Below are 19,236 nucleotides of genomic sequence, written 5' to 3'. Positions count from 1 at the left end.
ACGCCTGCGCGGGAAGAAGGACCACGGTCTGCACACAAACACCAATGGGTGAAGCGTTCCCAAGTTTCTGCGGCTGCGCCATGACCCCTAGGCGCTTACCCAGGCGCCTGAGCGAGGCCTCAGGTCCCGCCCTTTTATCTCAGTACGCTGGCGCACGGCAGAAAGGCGGCGCTTCTGCGCTCCAGACGAATGCCAGCGCGGCTGCGCGCAGGGGGGTACCCCATCACCGCGGCTGCGCGGGAGCCAGGCCGCCGGCTGTCACTGCGGTTGCGCGCGGCGAGCGGCGATCCCGGGGCGCCTGCGCGGGTGGCTTTGCGGGCGCTCGCGGTAAGTTTGCGCCAAGTGCGCGGCAGCCGGGACGCAGACGGCGGCGGCGGCGAGAGGCGGAGCCCGGGGACCACCCCACATCATCCTCCCCCGAGTCACCTCACGTTCCACAACCTCACCTAACCTCTCACCCCCCCTCCGGTCCCCCAACCCCGGGATGGCAGCGCCCTCCAGCCTTCCCGGCCGGACCAGCGGTCGCCAGCGCCAGCTTTAGCCTGTGGGCCTAGGCCCCGCCGAGGCCTGACCCCCCCGAAGCCGGGACCCACTGTGCAGCCAGCCGCCGGGCCGGGGCTGAGGGGTTGCTCCCCTCTCACGGCCCTTGGGGAGGACGCTGCCTTCCCAGGGACTGGGGGCCGGGGGGTGGGGGGGAGCCAGGGCGAGGAAGTCGGAACCTGTGTTGGGAAGAGAGAAGGGGGCCGGGGGTCAGGAGTGCCCCCTTCCCCCGCCTCCCCCCTCCCCCCGGGGCTGGGGGGGCCGGAGTAGAGAGCGCCCAACCCGGGAGGTGGATGAATGTGGGAGAAAATGGAGACCAAGACGATCGTGTACGACTTGGACACGTCGGGGGGGCTGATGGAGGTAAGACTGGCCCTCATCCCCTTCCCCCAGTGCCGGGAGGGAACCTCCGCCCCACAAAGCCGGCCCTAAGCTCGAAGCGCCAGAGGGCCGGGGAAGGGGGGGGTTCTTCCTCACCCAGTCTCTCCCTCCCATCTTTGCAATTTGGGGGACTGAGCGCAGCTTCCGAGGACGTTTGCAGCAGTTTCACCTACCCGCCGCCCTCGATTCGCTCTCCTGAGGCTTCAGCCCACTCCATTTCATTGCACCGGCAGGCCTCCCCACCCCCTTCTTGTCGGCCCCTTTGTGCTTCCCCCTGCACGTCCGGGTACCAAGCTTCGGGCCTCCGGAGCCGGGCTTTGGAGTCCCCCACTGTCCATACAAGGAAGTGGCGAGAAGGGAACCGCGCACCCTCTCCCCATCCCCCTACCCTGATCCTCCTCATTTGGAAGGAGCTTTTCTCGTTGTTGTGCTGCGGGAGCGCAGTTAGGGTGGGCTTCCCCTGGTTCCGGGGACCGAGAGGTTCTGGAAGCAGCCTGGATGGGAGGAAGAAGGACAAAAGGGGGAAGAGGGGTGGGTGACGGAGAAACCGCGCCTCGGGGACTACGGGACGCCCGAGAGCTCCGAATGTGCACACACGCCGTTTGTATGTGTGTGCAGCAAATCCAAGCTCTGCTGGCTCCCCCCAAGACGGACGAGACAGAAAAACGGAGTCGGAAGCCGGAGAAAGAGTCCCGGAGAAGCGGCAGGGCCACCAACCACGACAGCTGCGATAGCTGCAAGGAAGGTGGGGATCTCTTGTGCTGCGACCACTGCCCTGCTGCCTTCCACCTCCAGTGCTGGTAAGTCCTGGGGACCCCTTTGGAGCACCTTGGCAGACCGTACTCGGTACATTCCTTCACCAGGCCTGCAGAAATAACGGGCGCTTGCAGCCGCTAGCTGCCTGCAGCCGCTGGGGCGAGCGCCTCTGCGATCCCGGCTTTTGCCGGGACCCGGCCGACTTGAGGGAAAGAGCAGCGGCGTGACCCCGGGATGGGGGTTGGGAGGAGTGAGGTGAGCCCCAACTGAGATTGGAAGTAGATAGGGAGCTGGGACTGATGGGGCGAGTGCGGCCGGCGGCGGCGGGGGAGGAAGGGGAGGAGCTCCAGGTCCAGTGCCGCTTGGCGGCCGCACGCTCCCGCCGCCCTCTGGGCTCCTGCCTGCGCCTGAGCTCTCCTTGGGGTTGGTGCGCGGAGCTCTCGGCCACCCAATTCGCCCGGGTTCAGACCCAAGCGAGCGGGTGCCTGCGCCGGTGCAGGAAATCATGGAGGATGTCTCTCGAGTCCACTTCTTTGCCTCTCTGTTTACAATATGGCGACCTGCCTTTAAATTATATTTTTATTCTCAGCGCCATTTTGGCTACATATATGATTTGCAAACGTCTCCGGGAGAACGGTGCGGGTAGCCTTTGAGCCCTTTCTGCAGCAGCTCCTCAAGGGCCAGGGCTGGGATCTCGCCGGCTTGATCCCTTTCTCTGCAGCTTGCCCCCTGTTGCCACTCCAGAGCTGCCTCCCTCCTCCCTCTTCGCTCCTCCCTCCCTGCTCTGCTGCCTCTTAGGAAATCGGGCCGAGTTAGACAATTAAAATTGCCCTTGGGCGCCGATTTCTCTTCTCTGCTCTGGATCAACGAGCCCTTCTCCACAAAATTCTTTGCTGCTGGGGCAGGATTGTATTTGGTGGCTCCAGAAAGGCAGTTTTAAGAGCTGAGAGCTGGAAAGCTGTCCATTCTCTCACCTCAACTGAATGGGGGTGGGGGAGGGGGGATGGGGTTGATCGCCGGGTGCTTGATCCTTCGCATCGTGGAACGATCTAGCAAGAAAGATAGTTTTTACTGTCTTGCCCCCAGACCACCTTTCTGCCCTGCAGAAAAATCCCACGTCTGTACTTCGAACCCAGATGGCTTCTTGTTCTGTTCAGCAACAGTTGACTGAGGCTAGCTTCTGGGAGGAGGGGCTGTTCTGTTTGTTCCCACTTAGATTGGGAGGGAAGGGGTCCTGTTATTTTCTTTTGGTTTGGGTTTTTTTATTTGTTTTTTTGTGCTGCCCTTTATAACTGGTGTTGTCTATTTTTAAAATCCCTTGTTTAAAAAAGTGATTAAGGTCTCCACAGTTCCATCCACATTCTCTCTCTTGGTTTGTGGAATAATGCCTGCTGCATTTGTACTAATTGCAGATTTTATTAGACAGATGACTGATACTCGGCAAATTAAGACTGTGGTCAGAAGTTACGTGAGACATTCCTATTATCAATTCCAAGACACTTTTGCCTAGGAGGGCACCCCCATCTTGGCTTGTAATGTTCAGGGACAAAGATTATTATCCTGGAGGAAGCTTTGCTGCTGGTCTTTAAATTTTTATTATGAAGTGAGTAATGCCAACAGTAAGGGCCTGTGGGTTTTGTTTTTAGCCTTTGCTTCCTCTAAAATGTAATCCACCTGTAAAAAATGTCTGTGATCCAGTTTCTCTTGCTATTCCTTTTTATTTGGGGTGGGTTAAGTTGGCCTCACTCTGTAGCTCTGCTTGGCCTTGAACTCACAACCATCTTCCTGCCTCAGTCTCAAAAGTGCACATCATCGCTTAGTCCTCCCTTGCTGTTCTTGAGCATAGGAGGGATTTGAACCTGAGTCTGTGTTGATTGTGGTTTTTGTTGTACTTATCTGATGCATGACTAGGACTGTGTTTTCAATTTCTTCTCTTTCTTCCTTTTTCTGTGTTTTTTTATTTTTTATTTTTTTTGAGACAGTTTTGCTGTGTATCCCTGTTTGGTTTGGCTTGACTTAGTACTTGTTATGTCGCCAAGAGTGATTTCCAACTTATGCCCATCGTCCTGCCTCAGTTTCCTGAATGCTGGGATTACAGCTGTGCACCATCATATCTAGCTGTGTTTTTTTTTTTTTTTTTTTTTTAAGTTTGGGCTAGTATTTTAATTATTACCTCTAGGGCGAAGTGGGTGTTAACTGAGATTGGTGACTCCTGTTGAGTGAATACTTGATAAATTTTATATTATCTTTTTAAGAAATCTCATTTGTTTTATAATGTTGGAATTATTAAGAATCTGAAGCACCTTAGGAGCGTTTGCTTGACAATCATGAGGAACAGAGTTCAGATCCCAGCATCCACACGGCAAACTGGGGGTCCTGCATATGCCATTAGCTCCAGCTTAGGGGTGGTGGTGGTGGCAGAGTTGGGATTACTGATACTTAGCTGGCTTCTAGCCTTGCTGGGAGCCAGGTTGGTCCAGGTCATAGCTTAACTGAGAAAACACCCAGAATTCTCAAAGGAATAGGCAGAGAATAATGGAATAATGGTAGAGATTGTTTTGAAGAATAAAAAGCAATTCTTCCCATGACTCCAGCTCGGGGTAAGTGTCTGAACTGTTGGTGTAGGAACTGTGGGCCTGGCCCTGCTTCCTCACTCTGAAGAGAATAATGGAGGGGGACATTTCCATTCCCTCTGACCTTTCCAAACTGGGGAGTATGTACTTGGACATGTGTACCTTCACTCATACACATACATACATTATTTTTAGTTTTTTTATAAATTACATTTATTGCCAGGATGTGGTGGCGTACACCTTTAATCCCAGCACTTTGGATGCAGAGGCAGGTGGATCTCTTCAAGACTTGTCTGGTTCCAGGCACAAAGAAGCCTTGTCTCAAATATATACATACATACATATATATGTATGTATGTGTGTATGTATGTGTATATATATATATATATATATATATATTTTGTGGGGGTGCCATGGAGCCCAGGTGGAAGTAAGGGGACAGCCTTCAAGAGTCAGTGCTCTCCACTGCTGTAGTTCCTAGGGACTGGATTCAGGATTTGAAGTTATCATATGGGGCAGCAAGTACCTTTACCTCTTGAGCCTAAGGTTGGGCTTTTAAACTCTTAAAAGCTGAACTCTGAGTTTTTTATTGGATAAGAGTAAATCTTGTCAATTTTTAACTGCGGTTTCTGCATTAGCTGGAAGGAGAAAGAGGGAGGGACAGTGAGACTCAGGCTTGCTCAGGCAATGCATGTCATTGACTGTTTCCCCTTTCTGAGATCATAAATGAGAACTGGTAATCAGAGATTTAAAAATGGTAGTGAATGAAGTAGGATTTGTTTCACATCTTCAGTTCTCCCTTTGAAGGTGTCAGTACTGAGTGAATGTACCATTGACTTATCTGAGTTCTCTAAGTCACAGAACATTCTAAGTATTAGTGAAAGAGGAGGAAACCATCTTTTAAATAGAATTCCCTGGGTGCTTTCATTTCATAAGTGAGGATTTCTCCACTTTTCTGTTTTTTTAAACCACATTCTCCAACAAAATTGAAATACTAAATCAGCCAGAGTTGTGAGGTCAAGCAGTTAAGGTCGAGGTTTTGATTCCTGAGTGTGTTTTCAGTAATTTTCCTGTTTTTGCTTATTTGTATGGGAGTGAGGTTAGGTAGAGCTGTATTTTCTCCTGTTTCCCCTTTGAACTGGCTGAAACTACATGACTTAGATAGCATAGTAATGATAGTGTCCTTACGTACAGAGTGTGTGAGAATGGGATTGGAATTTTATGAAATGATTATAATTTTAGTGCTACTGTCTTTTTTTCACTGAAAGTTCTATGAGACAATTGGGTAGGGATTTGTTTGCCTGTAATCCCAGCATTTTAAAGGATGAGGCTAGAGTATTGAGAATTCCAAGCCTGCCCGGGCTATATAGAAAGACCCTGTCTGAAAAGAAAAACAAAACAAAAAAAGAAAAAGTTCTGTGAGACAAGTCCTATGTAGGGCTGTTTTTTTGTCAGTATGCTTTATGGTAATCAGTATATATTAAAATGCCCCAGAAGTGCTTTCTTTGGGTGGGATAGTGCTGGGTTGAACCTAGGTAGGGCCTGTTAACCCACCTGTCACAGCTTCCCAAGTAGGCAGGATTTTAAGCCTGAAATACCAAGCCTAGACAGAAGTGATTCCTAGGCAAACCTTATCTCTTGGGCTTAAGACATAGCACCAAATGGCAGGTTTTTCTGAGATAAATTTCCTGAGTGAAGGAAAGGACTGCTCACAACTTGTGTTTGGGCCACTTTTTTTCTCAGGAATTAATGGACTGTGGAAAGTCAGTCTAGTTAGGTCTTTTCTGGGTTTTCTGTGACGATCCTCTGTGTTAGGAAATGAATTGTCCTGTGCTTGGTATTAATAAACTCAGCGTAATAGTAGGGTTACTGTGCCTGCCCCAGAGAACTAGAAAGTTCTCAGTTGTCCCCTGGTGATTCTGGCTTTGTCATCACAGTCGTGCATAAGTTGAGCCTTCTGAAGTCTGATCTACATAGACAGATCCCTAAAAATCTGCTAAAGAGAGGATAACTGACTGGGCTGGAGAGATGTCTCAGCACTAGCTGCTCTTCCAGGGGACCCGAGTTCCAGTCAGGTACCCGCAGGACGTCTCACCCACCATTTAGAGCTCTAGTTCCAGGGGATCTGATGCCCTGTTCTGGTACTTTTGCCTTTGCGGGTACCAGGCACACAAGTAGACATACATGTAAACAAAACACCTACACACACAAAATTATTTATTTGTTTGTTTGTTGTTTTTCAAGACAGTGTTTTTCTGTGTAGCCCTTGGCCCTGGCTGCCCTGGAACTCACTCTAGTTAGGCTGACCTCAAACTCAGAGATCCACCTGCCTCTGCCTCTCCAGAGCTGGGATCAAAGGTACGCGCTACTACCATCCAGTTTAATTTTATTCGTGAAGAAAAAAAAGGCTGACTGGTAGAGCTCTAGTTGTTCCTGATGCATCTTTCTGTTTGAGTTGGGAAGGACTATTGTCACTGATAGAGTGAGTACCGCAGCAGCAGTAATGAGGCTACTGGAAAGTGGGTGTTTTCCTCATGAAACGGTTCATGGAATTCTGCTCCAGACAGACAGGGACCAAAATGGTCTGATTGAGAAGTGCATCCACTTCAGTAGATCTCAGCGTGGTCCCTTCCCGTCAGACAGATTTCTGTAGCATTTGCCTCTGCGTGTTATATTTGGAATCGTTGGCTGGCTTTCCTCTCTCTGGTGTTGGCAGCAAGACTCAAAATGAGGTTTTCGAAGAATAAGAGTGAAAAGGTCTCTGTGCACAGGCAAAACTAAGCTCAATTGGAGTTTTGCATGTTTAATTTCCAGTGAGTCATAACAAAGGTTTCACACATACAATAGCATCTAGAAGTGTTCTACCTTGAAAAAAATCTTTCCCTCTAAACTTTTAAGAATTTTCTGATTATGATGTGTTTGGCTCATTGGACTAAGAGTCAACCAGTGAATCAAAATATGTAGGGCTTATTTGTTTATTTTAATCTCGTAAACTTGTTTTTGACATGAAAGTGCTTGGAAATCTGGTCCTGAGAAACTGCAAGGGACGGTGTCATTGATTCCTTTCCCTTACTTTATCCCATGAGCTGATATCATCTTACAATGCAAGCGGAGACTGTACTTTGTTTCCCGACTGCTCAGACCAGAATAATCACACAGAAACTGTGTTAATTACAACACTGCTTGGCAGATGGCTCGGGCATATTTCTAGCTAGCTCTTACATCCTAAATTAACCCATTTCTATTAATATGTATATCTCCATGAGGCTCTGGTTTACCAGTAAGGTAATCTTTCTCCTTTGGCTATCTTCTCCCTGACTCCACCTTCTTTCTCCCTGCATTCAGTTTTCCCACCTACCTATATTCTGCTCTGCCATAGGCCAAAGCAGCTTCTTTATTAACCAGTAGTAATACAACATATTCATAGCATACCAAGGGTAATCCCACATCATAACAGTACACAAGTACCTAAATTGGTTTTATGTTTATTTTATTTACTTATTTGTCTTTATGTGATGAATTGGGATTTAGCTGTGTTTATAACAGTCCACTTGAAAACGGAAAGTCCAACTTGAGTTCAGGTTCATAATGTATGCTTTCTGATTATGTGGGGCTTGGCTGTTAATCTTAGGAGATGAGTGGTTAGTACAAAGATAAAGGATACTCATTATTTAAAAATACTAGAATAGGGACTGGAGAGATGGCTCAGTGGTAAAGAGCACTGACTGCTCTTCCAAATGACCCGGGTTTGGTTCCCAGCACCTACATGGCAGCTCACAACTATCCAATTCCAGGGGACCTGACACCCATGGCAAAACACCAATGCACATTAAAAAGAAAATTGGAATAGGGCAGGGGGGAGGGGAGATGGCTCAGCAGAGCAGTTAAAACATTTGCTGTGCTAGCAAGAGGACTGAAGTTTTGACTCCCAAGCTCACATAAATGCCAGGTGTGTGTGGCAGGCTACCTGAAAGTCCAGCCTAGGAAAGCCAGACATGAGATCCCTTGCAAGCTGGCTAGCAAGACTAGTCATATTGGTGAGCTCTGGATTTGATGGTAGACCCTGCCTCAAAGAATAAGGTGGAATAGAAATGAAAGAAGATTCCCAACATCAGCCTCCAGTTTCCACATGCACACTCGTCTGCACACACACAAAATTAGAATAAGGCAGAGGCAGGAAAATCATCCCAAGTTTAAGGTTAGCCTAATCTTACACAGTGAGTTCTAGGCCAACCAGGGATGCATAGTAAGACCCTGTCCCAAAGGGAGTTAGGGGTGGGGTAAAGATTAAGAACACTGGCTCTTCTGGAGGATCTGGATTCAATTCACAGCACCCTCATAGCAGCTCACAACAGTATGTAATTCCAGGGACTACAGTACCCTTTTCTGGCTTTTGGTATCAAGTGTGCACATGGTACCCAAGCACATTAAATTTTTTTATTTTCTTTATTTATTTATTATGTATACAATATTCTGTCTGTGTGTATGCCTGCAGGCCAGAAGAGGGCACCAGACCCCATTACAGATGGTTGTGAGCCACCATGTGGTTGCTGGGAATTGAACTCAGGACCTTTGGAAGAGCAGGCAATGCTCTTAACCTCTGAGCCATCTCTTAAAAACAAATAAGGTATAATTTAAAAAATAACTTTGGTATATTTGTGACCCAAATGGTTTGAGTTTAAAAAGGAAGTAACAGATATATTAAAAGGAGAAAAGTTTTCTGTGAAATGACAGATTTGTTGTTTCTGGTGCAGTGATCCACCTTAGGGCCTTTCACTTGCTAGTCAAGCGCTTCATCACCTAACTATATCCCCAGCCCAGGTGGTTGGCTTGGTTTGGTTTTTGAGACTAGGCTACACTATATAGTTGATGCTGGCTAAAAACTCAGGTTTCTCCTGTACTGAGATTATATTAGATTGTGGACACCTGGCTCGATGGCAGTTTTTGTACAGTTTACTTAGTGGCACTGGTGTAAATTGTTTAGTAAATTTGGGACCTATTGTGAAATGACCATACTCAATGAAAGGTGAGCTACAGTTATAACCTCAACAATCTTCTACGTCAGTCTCCTGCTGTTCCCAAAGGGTTTCACAGTAATTTACACATGCGCATCACCAACATGCAGGATAGCTTCTGGCTTTTGTAACTAACGTGTATTTTTTTTTCAGTCATTTTTCACATATATTTCACATATTTGAAAGATGTGTTTAGGTCTATCTTACCTTTTTTTTTTAGGTCTATCTTATCTTTAAATCTGGAGATGAGGTTCATATTATATATTATGAGTTCTTTTTTTTTTTTTTTTAAATATTTATTTATTTATTATGTATACAATATTCTTTCTGCGTGTATGCCTGAAGGGCAGAAAAGGGCACCAGACCCCATTACCGATGGTTGTGAGCCACATGTGGTTGCTGGGAATTGAACTCAGGACCTTTGGAAGAGCAGGCAATGCTCTTAACCACTGAGCCATCTCTCCAGCCCCCTATATTATGAGTTCTTAGTCAAGTGTGCCTCCAAGAGTGTTGGGTTTCGTTTTTAAGACTTTTCAAGGGCCCAGTGGTGCACGCCTTTAATCCCAGCCCTAGGGAGATAGAGGCAGACAGATCTCTGAGTTTGAGGGCTACACAGAGAAACCCTGTCTTGAAAACCCTTCAAAAAAGCAAAACAAAACAGAAGACTTTTCAAGGACCTGATGAATTGTCTAGTTAGAACTGAAAGGAGATTCAGGTAGTGCTGCTGGTCTTGATACCTCGAATTCTGTCTAGCTCTAGGACACTAGAAGTGGTGAAATAGCCAGCTTAAAGCCAGCCTGGGCTACAAAGGTAGATGTGCCACTACTGTGTGTTGGATGAGCCTTGCTTCATTTATTTTTGTCTATCTATTTATTTATTTACTTATTTTTTAGGGCAGGGTTTCTCAATGTGTGGCTCTAGCTGTCTTGTCTTGGAACTCCCTTTGTAGACCAGACTGGCCTAAGACTCATAGAGGTATGCCTACCTCTGCCCCCTGAGTGCTGGGGTTAAAGACGTGTGCCACCATCCTTTTTTTTTTTTTTTTTTTTTCTTTTTTGGTTTTTCGAGACAGGGTTTCTCTGAAGCTTTGGAGCCTATCCTGGAACTAGCTCTTGTAGATAGGCTGGCCTCGAACTCACAGAGATCCACCTGCCTCTGCCTCCCAAGTGCTGGGGTTAAAGGCGTGCGCCACCATCCTGTCGCCACCATCCATTTTTATATTTATTTATTTATTTATTTATTTATTTATTTATTTATTTATTATGTATACAATATTCTGTCTGTGTGTATGCCTGCACGCCAGAAGAGGGCACCAGACCCCACTAGAGATGGTTGTGAGCCACCATGTGGTTGCTGGGAATCGAACTCAGGACCTTTGGAAGAGCAGGCAATGCTCTTAACCTCTGAGCCATCTCTCCAGCCCCCACCATCCATTTTTAATTAAATTTTTTTTTTTTCAAAAACACTTTTGGCATTACTGGGGATCAAACCCAAGACCTTATACACTACTGAGCTACATCCCAGTTGTTTATTGTTATTATTTATTGAATTATAAGAGATCCAGATACAAGTCCCTTGTCATATGTATGATTTGTAGATAGTTTGTCATCCTGTTGGGTATCTTTTACTTCCCTTAACTCTTTTCTTTTATTGGGGGCTGGAGTGTGTGTGTGTGTGTTTGAACAGGGAGGTATTTCTCAGCTGAATAAGGGGATGGGGCTACTACATATAGCTATCAAGAAGGCAGGGTATTATATGCAGCTGAACAAGGAAGCAAGTTCAACTAATCTCAGCAGGAACAGTCTTCAGAATGTAAATATCCAGGGTGGGCTGCACACACTATCAACATTTGCACTTGAACCAGAGGCAAGTTTTTACTAACCGTCTGAGTTTTGAGCTGGGAAGAGTTTGTTATTCCCGTGCCTGAGGCATTGGAGCCCTAATATGGCTGTGCCCACTTTCACTCAGAACTTCACCCCCACACTTGAGTTCTGACCCTGCACACCACATGTGAGGGTAAAGAACCAGTTTTAACCTTTTGGGTTTTTTTGTTTTTTTTTTTTTTTTTTTTTTTTTTTTTAGACAGGGTTTCTCTGTGTAGCCCTGGCCATCCTGGAACTCACTCTGTAGACCAGGCTGGCCTTGAACTCAGAAATTATAGCGTGCTGGGATTAAAGACATACCACCACCACACCCAGCTCAGAGAACGAATTTGTACAGGTTGCCTTCTGACCTTCATGCCCACACAAATATATATACATACAGCAAATAAGAGTGTGTGTTTTATTATTACATCTCAGTGAAGAGGACCTTACTCTGTGATTTGATTTAATACTGTTTCAGCATTTCTGGGTGACTCCTAACCAATAAAAAAAATCTAAGGCTACGAGTTACATTTGGAGAAATATTTGGAGATATGGTTCAATTGGTAAACTGTTTGCCTAGCTAACAATCCAAGAAGTTCCCAGCACTACGTGCACTACATAAAACAGGTATGGTTGTACATACCTATGATCCCAGTGCTCAAGCAGGAAGGTCAGGAGTTGAAGCTAACCTTAGTTACATGAAACTCTTTAAAAGAAAAAAAAGTAAAGGCATTTGCCTCCTAGCTTGAGGACCTGTTTGGTCCCCAGGACTGTGTGTTGAAACGAGAGAGCCAACTCTTGCAATCTTTGCTTTGACATTCACATGCAGGAAACGGCATGTGTTTATTTCTACCCTCCTACCCATAAATTAAAAAGTGTGAAAAATTTAAAAAGAAAAACAACAAAAACCCACTACCTGCTTTTAGGCAGAATATATGAGTACTTCTCTTGGAGTTCAAGGGTTTTTTTTAAATATTTATTTATATTTTACGTACATTGGTGTTTTGCCATGGGTGTTAGGTCCCCTGAAACTGGAGCTATAGATAGTTGTGAGCTGCCATGTGGGTGCAAGGAATTGAACCCAGGTCCTCTGGAAGAACAGTCAGTGCTCTTAACCACTGAGTCATTTCTCCAGCTCCAGAGTTTGTTTTAAAAGGTTTTCTTCTTTGTTTTTGTGTATGATTGTCTGATTGCACTGACAATAATACAATTGTATGTCTGTACACGTGTGTGCAGTACCCATGGAGGTAGAAGAAGGCACTTAATCCCTCGGGACTGTTACAGACCATCATAAGCTGCCCATGTGGCTGTTGTGAATTGAACCAGGTCCTCTTTAAGATTTATTATTATAATTCATGTATATGTGTGTGTATATATATGAGCGCATGTCAGGTCTATATGGGTGCCCATGGAGGCCAAAAGAAGGCATAAGATCTCCTGCATATGGAGTTATAGGTAACGGAGACACCTGATTGAGGTGCTGGGAACCAAATTAATCCGGAAGAGCAGTAGGTAGGCTTAACAACCTCTGAATCATCTCTCCAATTCCCAAAAAGGAAGGGTTTTTTCCCCTTTTTTGTGGTTTTTAATTATTTATTTTACTTTTATGTACGTATGACTGTTTTTCCTGCATATGTGTCTATGTACCTTGTGTGTGGAACCCACAGAAACCAGGAGAGGGCGACAGATCTTCCAGTCCTGGAGTTATAGAGAGTGGTAAACTACCATGTAGGTACTAGGAATTGAACTCAGGTCTTTTGGAAGATCAATCTGTGTTCTCAACCATTAAGCATCTCTCCAACCCCAAGAATGAAGTTTTTAATCATCTTAGCTTGATTGGTAAGAGCGTGGGGTAGAAATAGCTCCACGTCTTTATGCTTTTTGAACTGGTTAACCGGATGAATCATTGCGCCCTCCAGCACACACTCTTGTCTCTACGTATCTTTATGTAAACTTAAGTAGTAAAAATAGGGCCAGGTGTGGTAGTAGTCCCTTGTAATCTCAGCACTTGGGTGGCTGATCAGCTCAGGTCCTTATCCTAAAAAACATAAAGACAAATAAAATGATAGTAAACAAGGAATCAGAATGCAAAGAATATTTGCCTGAAGGTTTTATGTAGCTCATAGAACCAGGAGAACTTTTTTTTACCTTTGACATACCTGCAGGTATATTTTTAAGAGAAATGAGTTACGTCTGTTTCTGTTGTGACAAAATAGAAAACAGAGGGCACTAATTGTGTGCTTTTGGTTATGGGTAAGAGTGGTAATCCATCTCTGAATTTGTCTTTAATCTCCCGTGCGAACCACTCAGTGCAACATTCTCCTTAGGCTTCTAGTGACTCTTACAGTAATTAGTACAAGCATCTTAAAACCGGTATCGGGTTTTTACTTTGTTTAATTAGGGCCAGGGGAAGGGTGCCTTCATCTCCTATATGGAAGTCAGGATACAGCTTGCAGGAGTCATGTAGGGATCAAACTCAGGTCATTAGGCTTAATGGCCTTTTGCCTACTTAGCTACCTCTCTCCAACCCCAGTAGTCTTGCTTTAAGATGCCAGAATTCCAAATCAACAGAGTGGAAGACAGATTAAAATCAATTATCTCTCCTATCTCATTTCTCAACTTTTCTTCCCCCACCCCCACCCCTACCCTCCATACCACTGGATTCCTCCTTTGACGTAAGGGCCCCAGGAAGTACAGCATGATGATCAGCATTGGCATTCACGCAGGTGACACTTAATAAGAGCACCTCTACATAATGCTAGCCTCTCAAGAAACACAGGACAGGAGTACAGCTGTCCCCTTGCCAGTTTCCTGAAAGAGGAGGACATTGTATTCAGTACAGTCCTAGATGGGATTCAGAAAGGCACTTTGGTGTTCCTGATTTGTCACCATGCCCGGGACACATGCACGGGTCACTTGTTGACTGCTTTTCCCGTGACTTGCAGGCAGTTAAGAATGAGATGTGACTGTTTCTCCTGCCTGCTATTTCCGGCTATCAGAATCATCATCCTTTGAAGCCTAGGATTATTTCTAAATCTAGGTCTCAGCAAACGAAAAAAAAAGATGAGGTTTTAGCACATCTCTGTGGTAGGAAAAGTTGAGAATGAGATGTTTATTGATTTTAAATCTCTGGTAAGAAGGAACCAAATTCACTACTACATAGAACAGTTGTTAAATTCACAATAAGCAAATTCCAAGTACGTCTTGCAAACTGTTGCAATTTCCCAAGTAATGACAAACTTTATCCGCTCCTTCAGTGTTCTCCTTCCATTTGCTGTTGTACTGAATGAACACTGCGTCTTTCCCATATGGTTTCACGTAAGAAGCATGCGAAATAACACTGGCTAGGGAACAGAAATGCTCCATGGGCTATTCTGTGAGGGTGGTACCTCATGGCTGCTCCTTTCCTCCAATAACGTTTGCTTTCCTATATGTTACTCACTTTGCTATTTAATTTTTTCCTTTCTTTTTCTGAAAAAGTTATATGGATATGGGATATCTCCCAAAAATGCTTCCTAGTTTTGACAGACCAAAACACCAGTGCAGTACCAGTAAGTTGGGGAGTGCCAGAACCTAACACTAGTCTCCTTGGTCTGCTCTGTGTGAGGCTTCTTGTGAAACCAGCACGCATGAACAAGAGGTGTCTCTGTGGACTGGAATTTTTATCTTTGTTTGTTTGTTTGTTTATGTCACAGCCCAGAAACCTCACTTCCAATTCCAGACCAGGCAGGGGAACCCTCTCAAAGTCACTAATGAGCTTGAGTTCCAGGTAGAATCCAGATCGTAGCAACACCAGCACACCTGAATTAGAGGTTTTCACTCACTTCTGACCTATACAAAGATGTCAGATATTTTTTCTTCTGTCTTTGTGCAGAGCAAAGATGCTAATAAAATACTGAGAACTTGGGGGAGTTGGCCCTGCATTAGAAGTTAAGGAACAGGGACCCATCATGGATTTTTTTTTTTTTTTCGGGTGGGTTGAGGGGTGGCGCTTGATACAGGATTTCTCTATGTAGCCTTTGCTGTCCTGGAACTCACTCTATAGACCAGGCTGGCCATAAACTCACAGAGATTCACCTGCCTTTACTTCCTGAGTGCTGGGATTAAAGGTGTGCGCTACCACTACCTAACCCATTGTGGGCTTCTATCGTAAGCCATCAGCTAGAGTTCTACTGTTTCCCTTTTGGAAAGATAAGGATTAGTGTAAAACTTTATGGTGGACTTTTTCAATAGAAAATAATCAGTACTAGTTTATGAAAATTTTACTCCATTAACCTCACTGAATATATCTGGAATAGGTTGGTTGCATATTCTCTCCTTTAATTTTGCTTGCCATCTTTTTTTGAAAGAGCATTCTCTTAAATGATTTTTGGGAGAATTCTGTCACTGACTTAAGCTGTTTAACATTTGCTTTACTCTGTCATTTGTGATTACTTAATCCTTTCTCTGTGGTCCTCCTGGTCTTGCCTAGCATAGCCGTTTGTTACATAGCGAATAGACAGACCTGGCTAATCTGTTAATATCAGACCTCTCTGCATGCTGTGGTTTTGGTGTTGAAATAGGCTGTATATTAGCAAAGTATATGCAGTTAAGGTAAATAACTCAAATTTAGTGCTTGCATGCTTGTTGAATTACTTAAATTTGTATATGCACAGATATCCCAAAAGTGGGCCAAAGGGAAAAAATTATGGTTCTCTATCTCTGAGAGGTGTTCAACTTCTAAATAGGTCACTAGAGGTGTAACTGGAAGAGTTTGGAAGCCCAAGTCAGCATTTAGCAGTGGCATCAAACCACAAGAGCACAGCCTGACAACTTGTCGAGACTTCTTCAGTCCTAAAGGATGGGGAGCTTTGAGGTTTATGAGGAGACTTGGGGGGTAGGGAGCAAGCCTGATGCTGTAGGGCCCAAATAATAGTCTCCCTCCTCTGTCAGAGGGTGGCAAATAAGGCAGGAGTCTCTTTTATATTAAGTAAAAACTTGCTGCCTAAATTAAGTTCAATTTTTTTATTACTGTGTGTGTGTGTGTATGTGTGTGTGTGTGTGTGCATGCACACATGTCAAGGCAGGAGGATTGGGGCCTTGGGGCCAGCCTGGGCTATATGTTTCATGAGACCTTGTCTTTAAAAAAAAAAAAAAAAACAGAAAAAGATATTGTTAGTATTTTTAGCTTTGTAGGCATTAATAGAATTTTATATCCAGTATTGATAGCTGGCCCAGATTGCTGAGTTGTTTCTGTAATATGAGATTGGTCTGGCTATTACCTTTTCCTTGGTCGTCCTCTAAAATTTGGTGACAGAAGCTAAATGTGATGGCTCACTTCTGAAATCCAAGCACTTAGGAAGCTGAGGTAAGAGGATCATCACAAGTTCAAGGCCAACCTTTCTCACACAAAACAACAAAAATTTTGATATCAGAATAGTACTTTGCATACTTCTGAGACTCTTATAAAGTATATAATTGTTCTTTCTGACATTTAAATATTCTTCAGGAGTATTAAAAAATTACTATTGCCAGATAGCGTGGTGCACGCCTTTAATACCAGCACTTGGGAGGCAGAGGCAGGCGGATCTCTGAGTTCTAGGCCAGTCTGGTCTACAGAGTGAATTCCAGGAGAGCCAGGGCTACACAGAGAAACCCTGTCTTTAAAAAAAGAAGAAAAATTACTGTTGAAGTCAGAACGTTGACCCTTTCCCAAAGATAGGAAGGCTGTAGTGTCAACCAGGAGGTGAAAGAGTAAAGCTAACCCATCTATTACAAAGATATCAAAATTTCGAGAACAGCCAGGTGATAGATAGATCTTGTAGCAGAGATAGCAGAGGCAAACACTGGCGGAACTCTGGTGTTTTCCCTGCCTCCTCTCTTCCTGTGCTGTTGCGGTGCTTTCTCCAGCTGCCCTTTGCTCGGAGGCTGCCACAGCCAGTTCTATATAGAAGGCAAGAAAACTTGGGGTGCAGTCAGCTAGTATGGAAGGATGTGTGCCTGTGGAGGTGATGCAACACCTAAGTTTCTCAGTGGACATTTGTGGTTGCCTGGCACCTCGTTGGTCTCCTTGTTAACGCTGTCACTCAGACTTTGCATGAAAACCCATAGCTTGTACTTTTATGCATTTTGTGATGTTGGCTGCATTTGAGTGAGTGGTTAGGCTAGTAAAGAATCACTCAGGCACTTTTCTCTCAATATCCTTCCATGTGGCCATTTTCTTCACCTTCGAGATGTAGGTCATACTTGAAGATAATAGGCAGTGTCACACGGGTGTCCAAAGGAAACTTGCTGGTTTTTCTGACACTTAAATTTCATTCTGTTGAAGTATACAGTGTTATATTTGGATGTGTTGATAAATTTTTTAAAAATATTTTTAAATTAGTACACTCCTGAAGAAAGAATATCATGAGTTCAAGAACAGCCTCAAGGCTGAACATATGTCTCAGTAGTAGAGCACTTGTCTAGCATTCCCATGGCACACTAGTTTGAGTTCCCAGTATTACCCAAAGGCAATGGGAAGGTAAAAATGAGAAGGAACAGCCCTGGCTACATTAATGACACCAGGTCTCAAAATAATTTTTCTTTCCTTACACAGGCAGGGTCCATGTAAGCCAGCAGGGCCTAGAACTCATAATATGGCCAAGGGTAGTTTTGAAATTCTCTTCCTGGCTCTACCTCCCAAGACTTAGCATAACAAGCATGCATTGCTGAGTCTGGTCTGTGCAGTACTGGTGATTGAACCCACAGCCTTTTGCCTGCTGGGCAAGCACTTTACCAACTAAACTATATCTCTAACCTGAAGAATTTTCTTTTAGCTGGCTCAGGAGGTAGAGGCAGGTGGATCTCTTTAAGTTCAAGGCCAACCTGGTCTGCATAGTAAGTTCCAGGATAGCCAGGACTACACAGAGAAACCATGTATGTGGTGGTGGGGAGATGGATAGCAAGGTATAGGGGCATATACTTTTAATCCCAACACTCTAGGATGCAGAGGCAGATATATCCCTGTGAGTTTGAGGCTAGCCTGGGCTACATAGTAAAACCCTGTCTCAAAAAGGAAAGTGAAAATGTCAGTAGTTGTGTACACACATGGAGATTAGAGGACACGGTTTCTCCTTCCATCAAGGGTTCTGAGAATGGAACTCAGATTGTCGCTATTGTATTACAAATGCTTTTATTCTGAGTCATCTCATAGGCTCAGATGTATATTTTACATATTTTTTTAAGTTAAACTTTACCTATCACCTCTTAACTTTTCCAGAATATACCTGGTTCAGCATATTTTCTGAAAAGGCATGGTTGCTTTCCCTTTTTTTTTTTTTTTTTTTTGGTTTTTCGAGACAGAGTTTCCCTGTAGTTTCTAGAGCCTGTCCTGGAACTAGCTCTTGTAGACCAGGCTGGCCTCGAATTGCTTTCCCTTTTTTTTTCAAGATTAAAAGAAAATGGGTTTATTTTTATTTTATGTGTATGAGTATTTTGCCTGTGTGTATGTTTGTGTACCACATGTGTGCCTGGCACCTGTGGAGACCAGAAGAAGGTGTCAGATCCCCTAGAACTGGAGTTATAGACAGTTGAAGCCACCATTGTAGATGTTGGAAAACCAATGATCTTCTGCATGGACATTAAATACACTTACCCCCTGAGCCGTCTTTCCGGTTCCAAAAGGCTTATTTTCAGGAGGACCTAGAGGTCGTCTTTAGATCAAGATGGCTGCTGTAAGGTTGAAATATGATTGTGGTTCTGTCAGTAATCACCTTATCCTTACTATGTGTGTGCACGTGGGCACATGCCAATTTCTGAGCCAGCCTAGGTCAGCAGCAACAATCTGAGAGCGTAATTCTAAGCTTGTATTGTTTTTTTCTGTTGGTCTTTATGATGCTGCTAAATATGATTAGGGGATTCTAATCTAGTAGTAGACCTCAGATGGATAGATGAGATCTGTGAACTATGAAATTAAAAATCAAAACTGCTTAGTGTTATTATTTGCTTGGTAAATACCACATCTCACACCAAAACAAGGCAGGGGATGTTCATCCACCAGGGTAAGGTTGGGGGTGCATCAAATCTTTTCTGAGTCTGCTACTTTATTCCAACTGAAACTGCCGTAAATGACTTAGAAAGCCATTT

At 44.5% G+C, this 19,236-nt stretch overlaps 1 protein-coding gene across 2 annotated transcripts in view; it reads left to right on the top strand.

Moving 5' to 3' along the window:
• The first annotated feature begins 250 nt into the window (after nucleotides 1-250).
• Phf12 (PHD finger protein 12) overlaps nucleotides 251-19,236 on the top strand; it is a 49,126-nt gene continuing 30,140 nt past the window's right edge. The window contains exons 1-2 of one of the 2 annotated variants that reach the window (XM_038326233.1): nucleotides 251-903; nucleotides 1,540-1,721. In XM_038326233.1, the coding sequence (XP_038182161.1) occupies nucleotides 838-903; nucleotides 1,540-1,721 (248 nt within the window). In that variant the 5' untranslated portion in view covers nucleotides 251-837. Of the gene's footprint in view, nucleotides 1,722-19,236 lie in introns of both variants that reach the window. The other variant, XM_038326232.2, reaches the window with a different exon arrangement.

This window comes from Arvicola amphibius, chromosome 4 (assembly GCF_903992535.2).
Source record: "Arvicola amphibius chromosome 4, mArvAmp1.2, whole genome shotgun sequence".
Taxonomy (NCBI): domain Eukaryota; kingdom Metazoa; phylum Chordata; class Mammalia; order Rodentia; family Cricetidae; genus Arvicola; species Arvicola amphibius.
The sequence above is the reverse complement of the archived record's forward strand: the minus strand, read 5'-3'. Positions and strand labels throughout refer to the sequence as shown.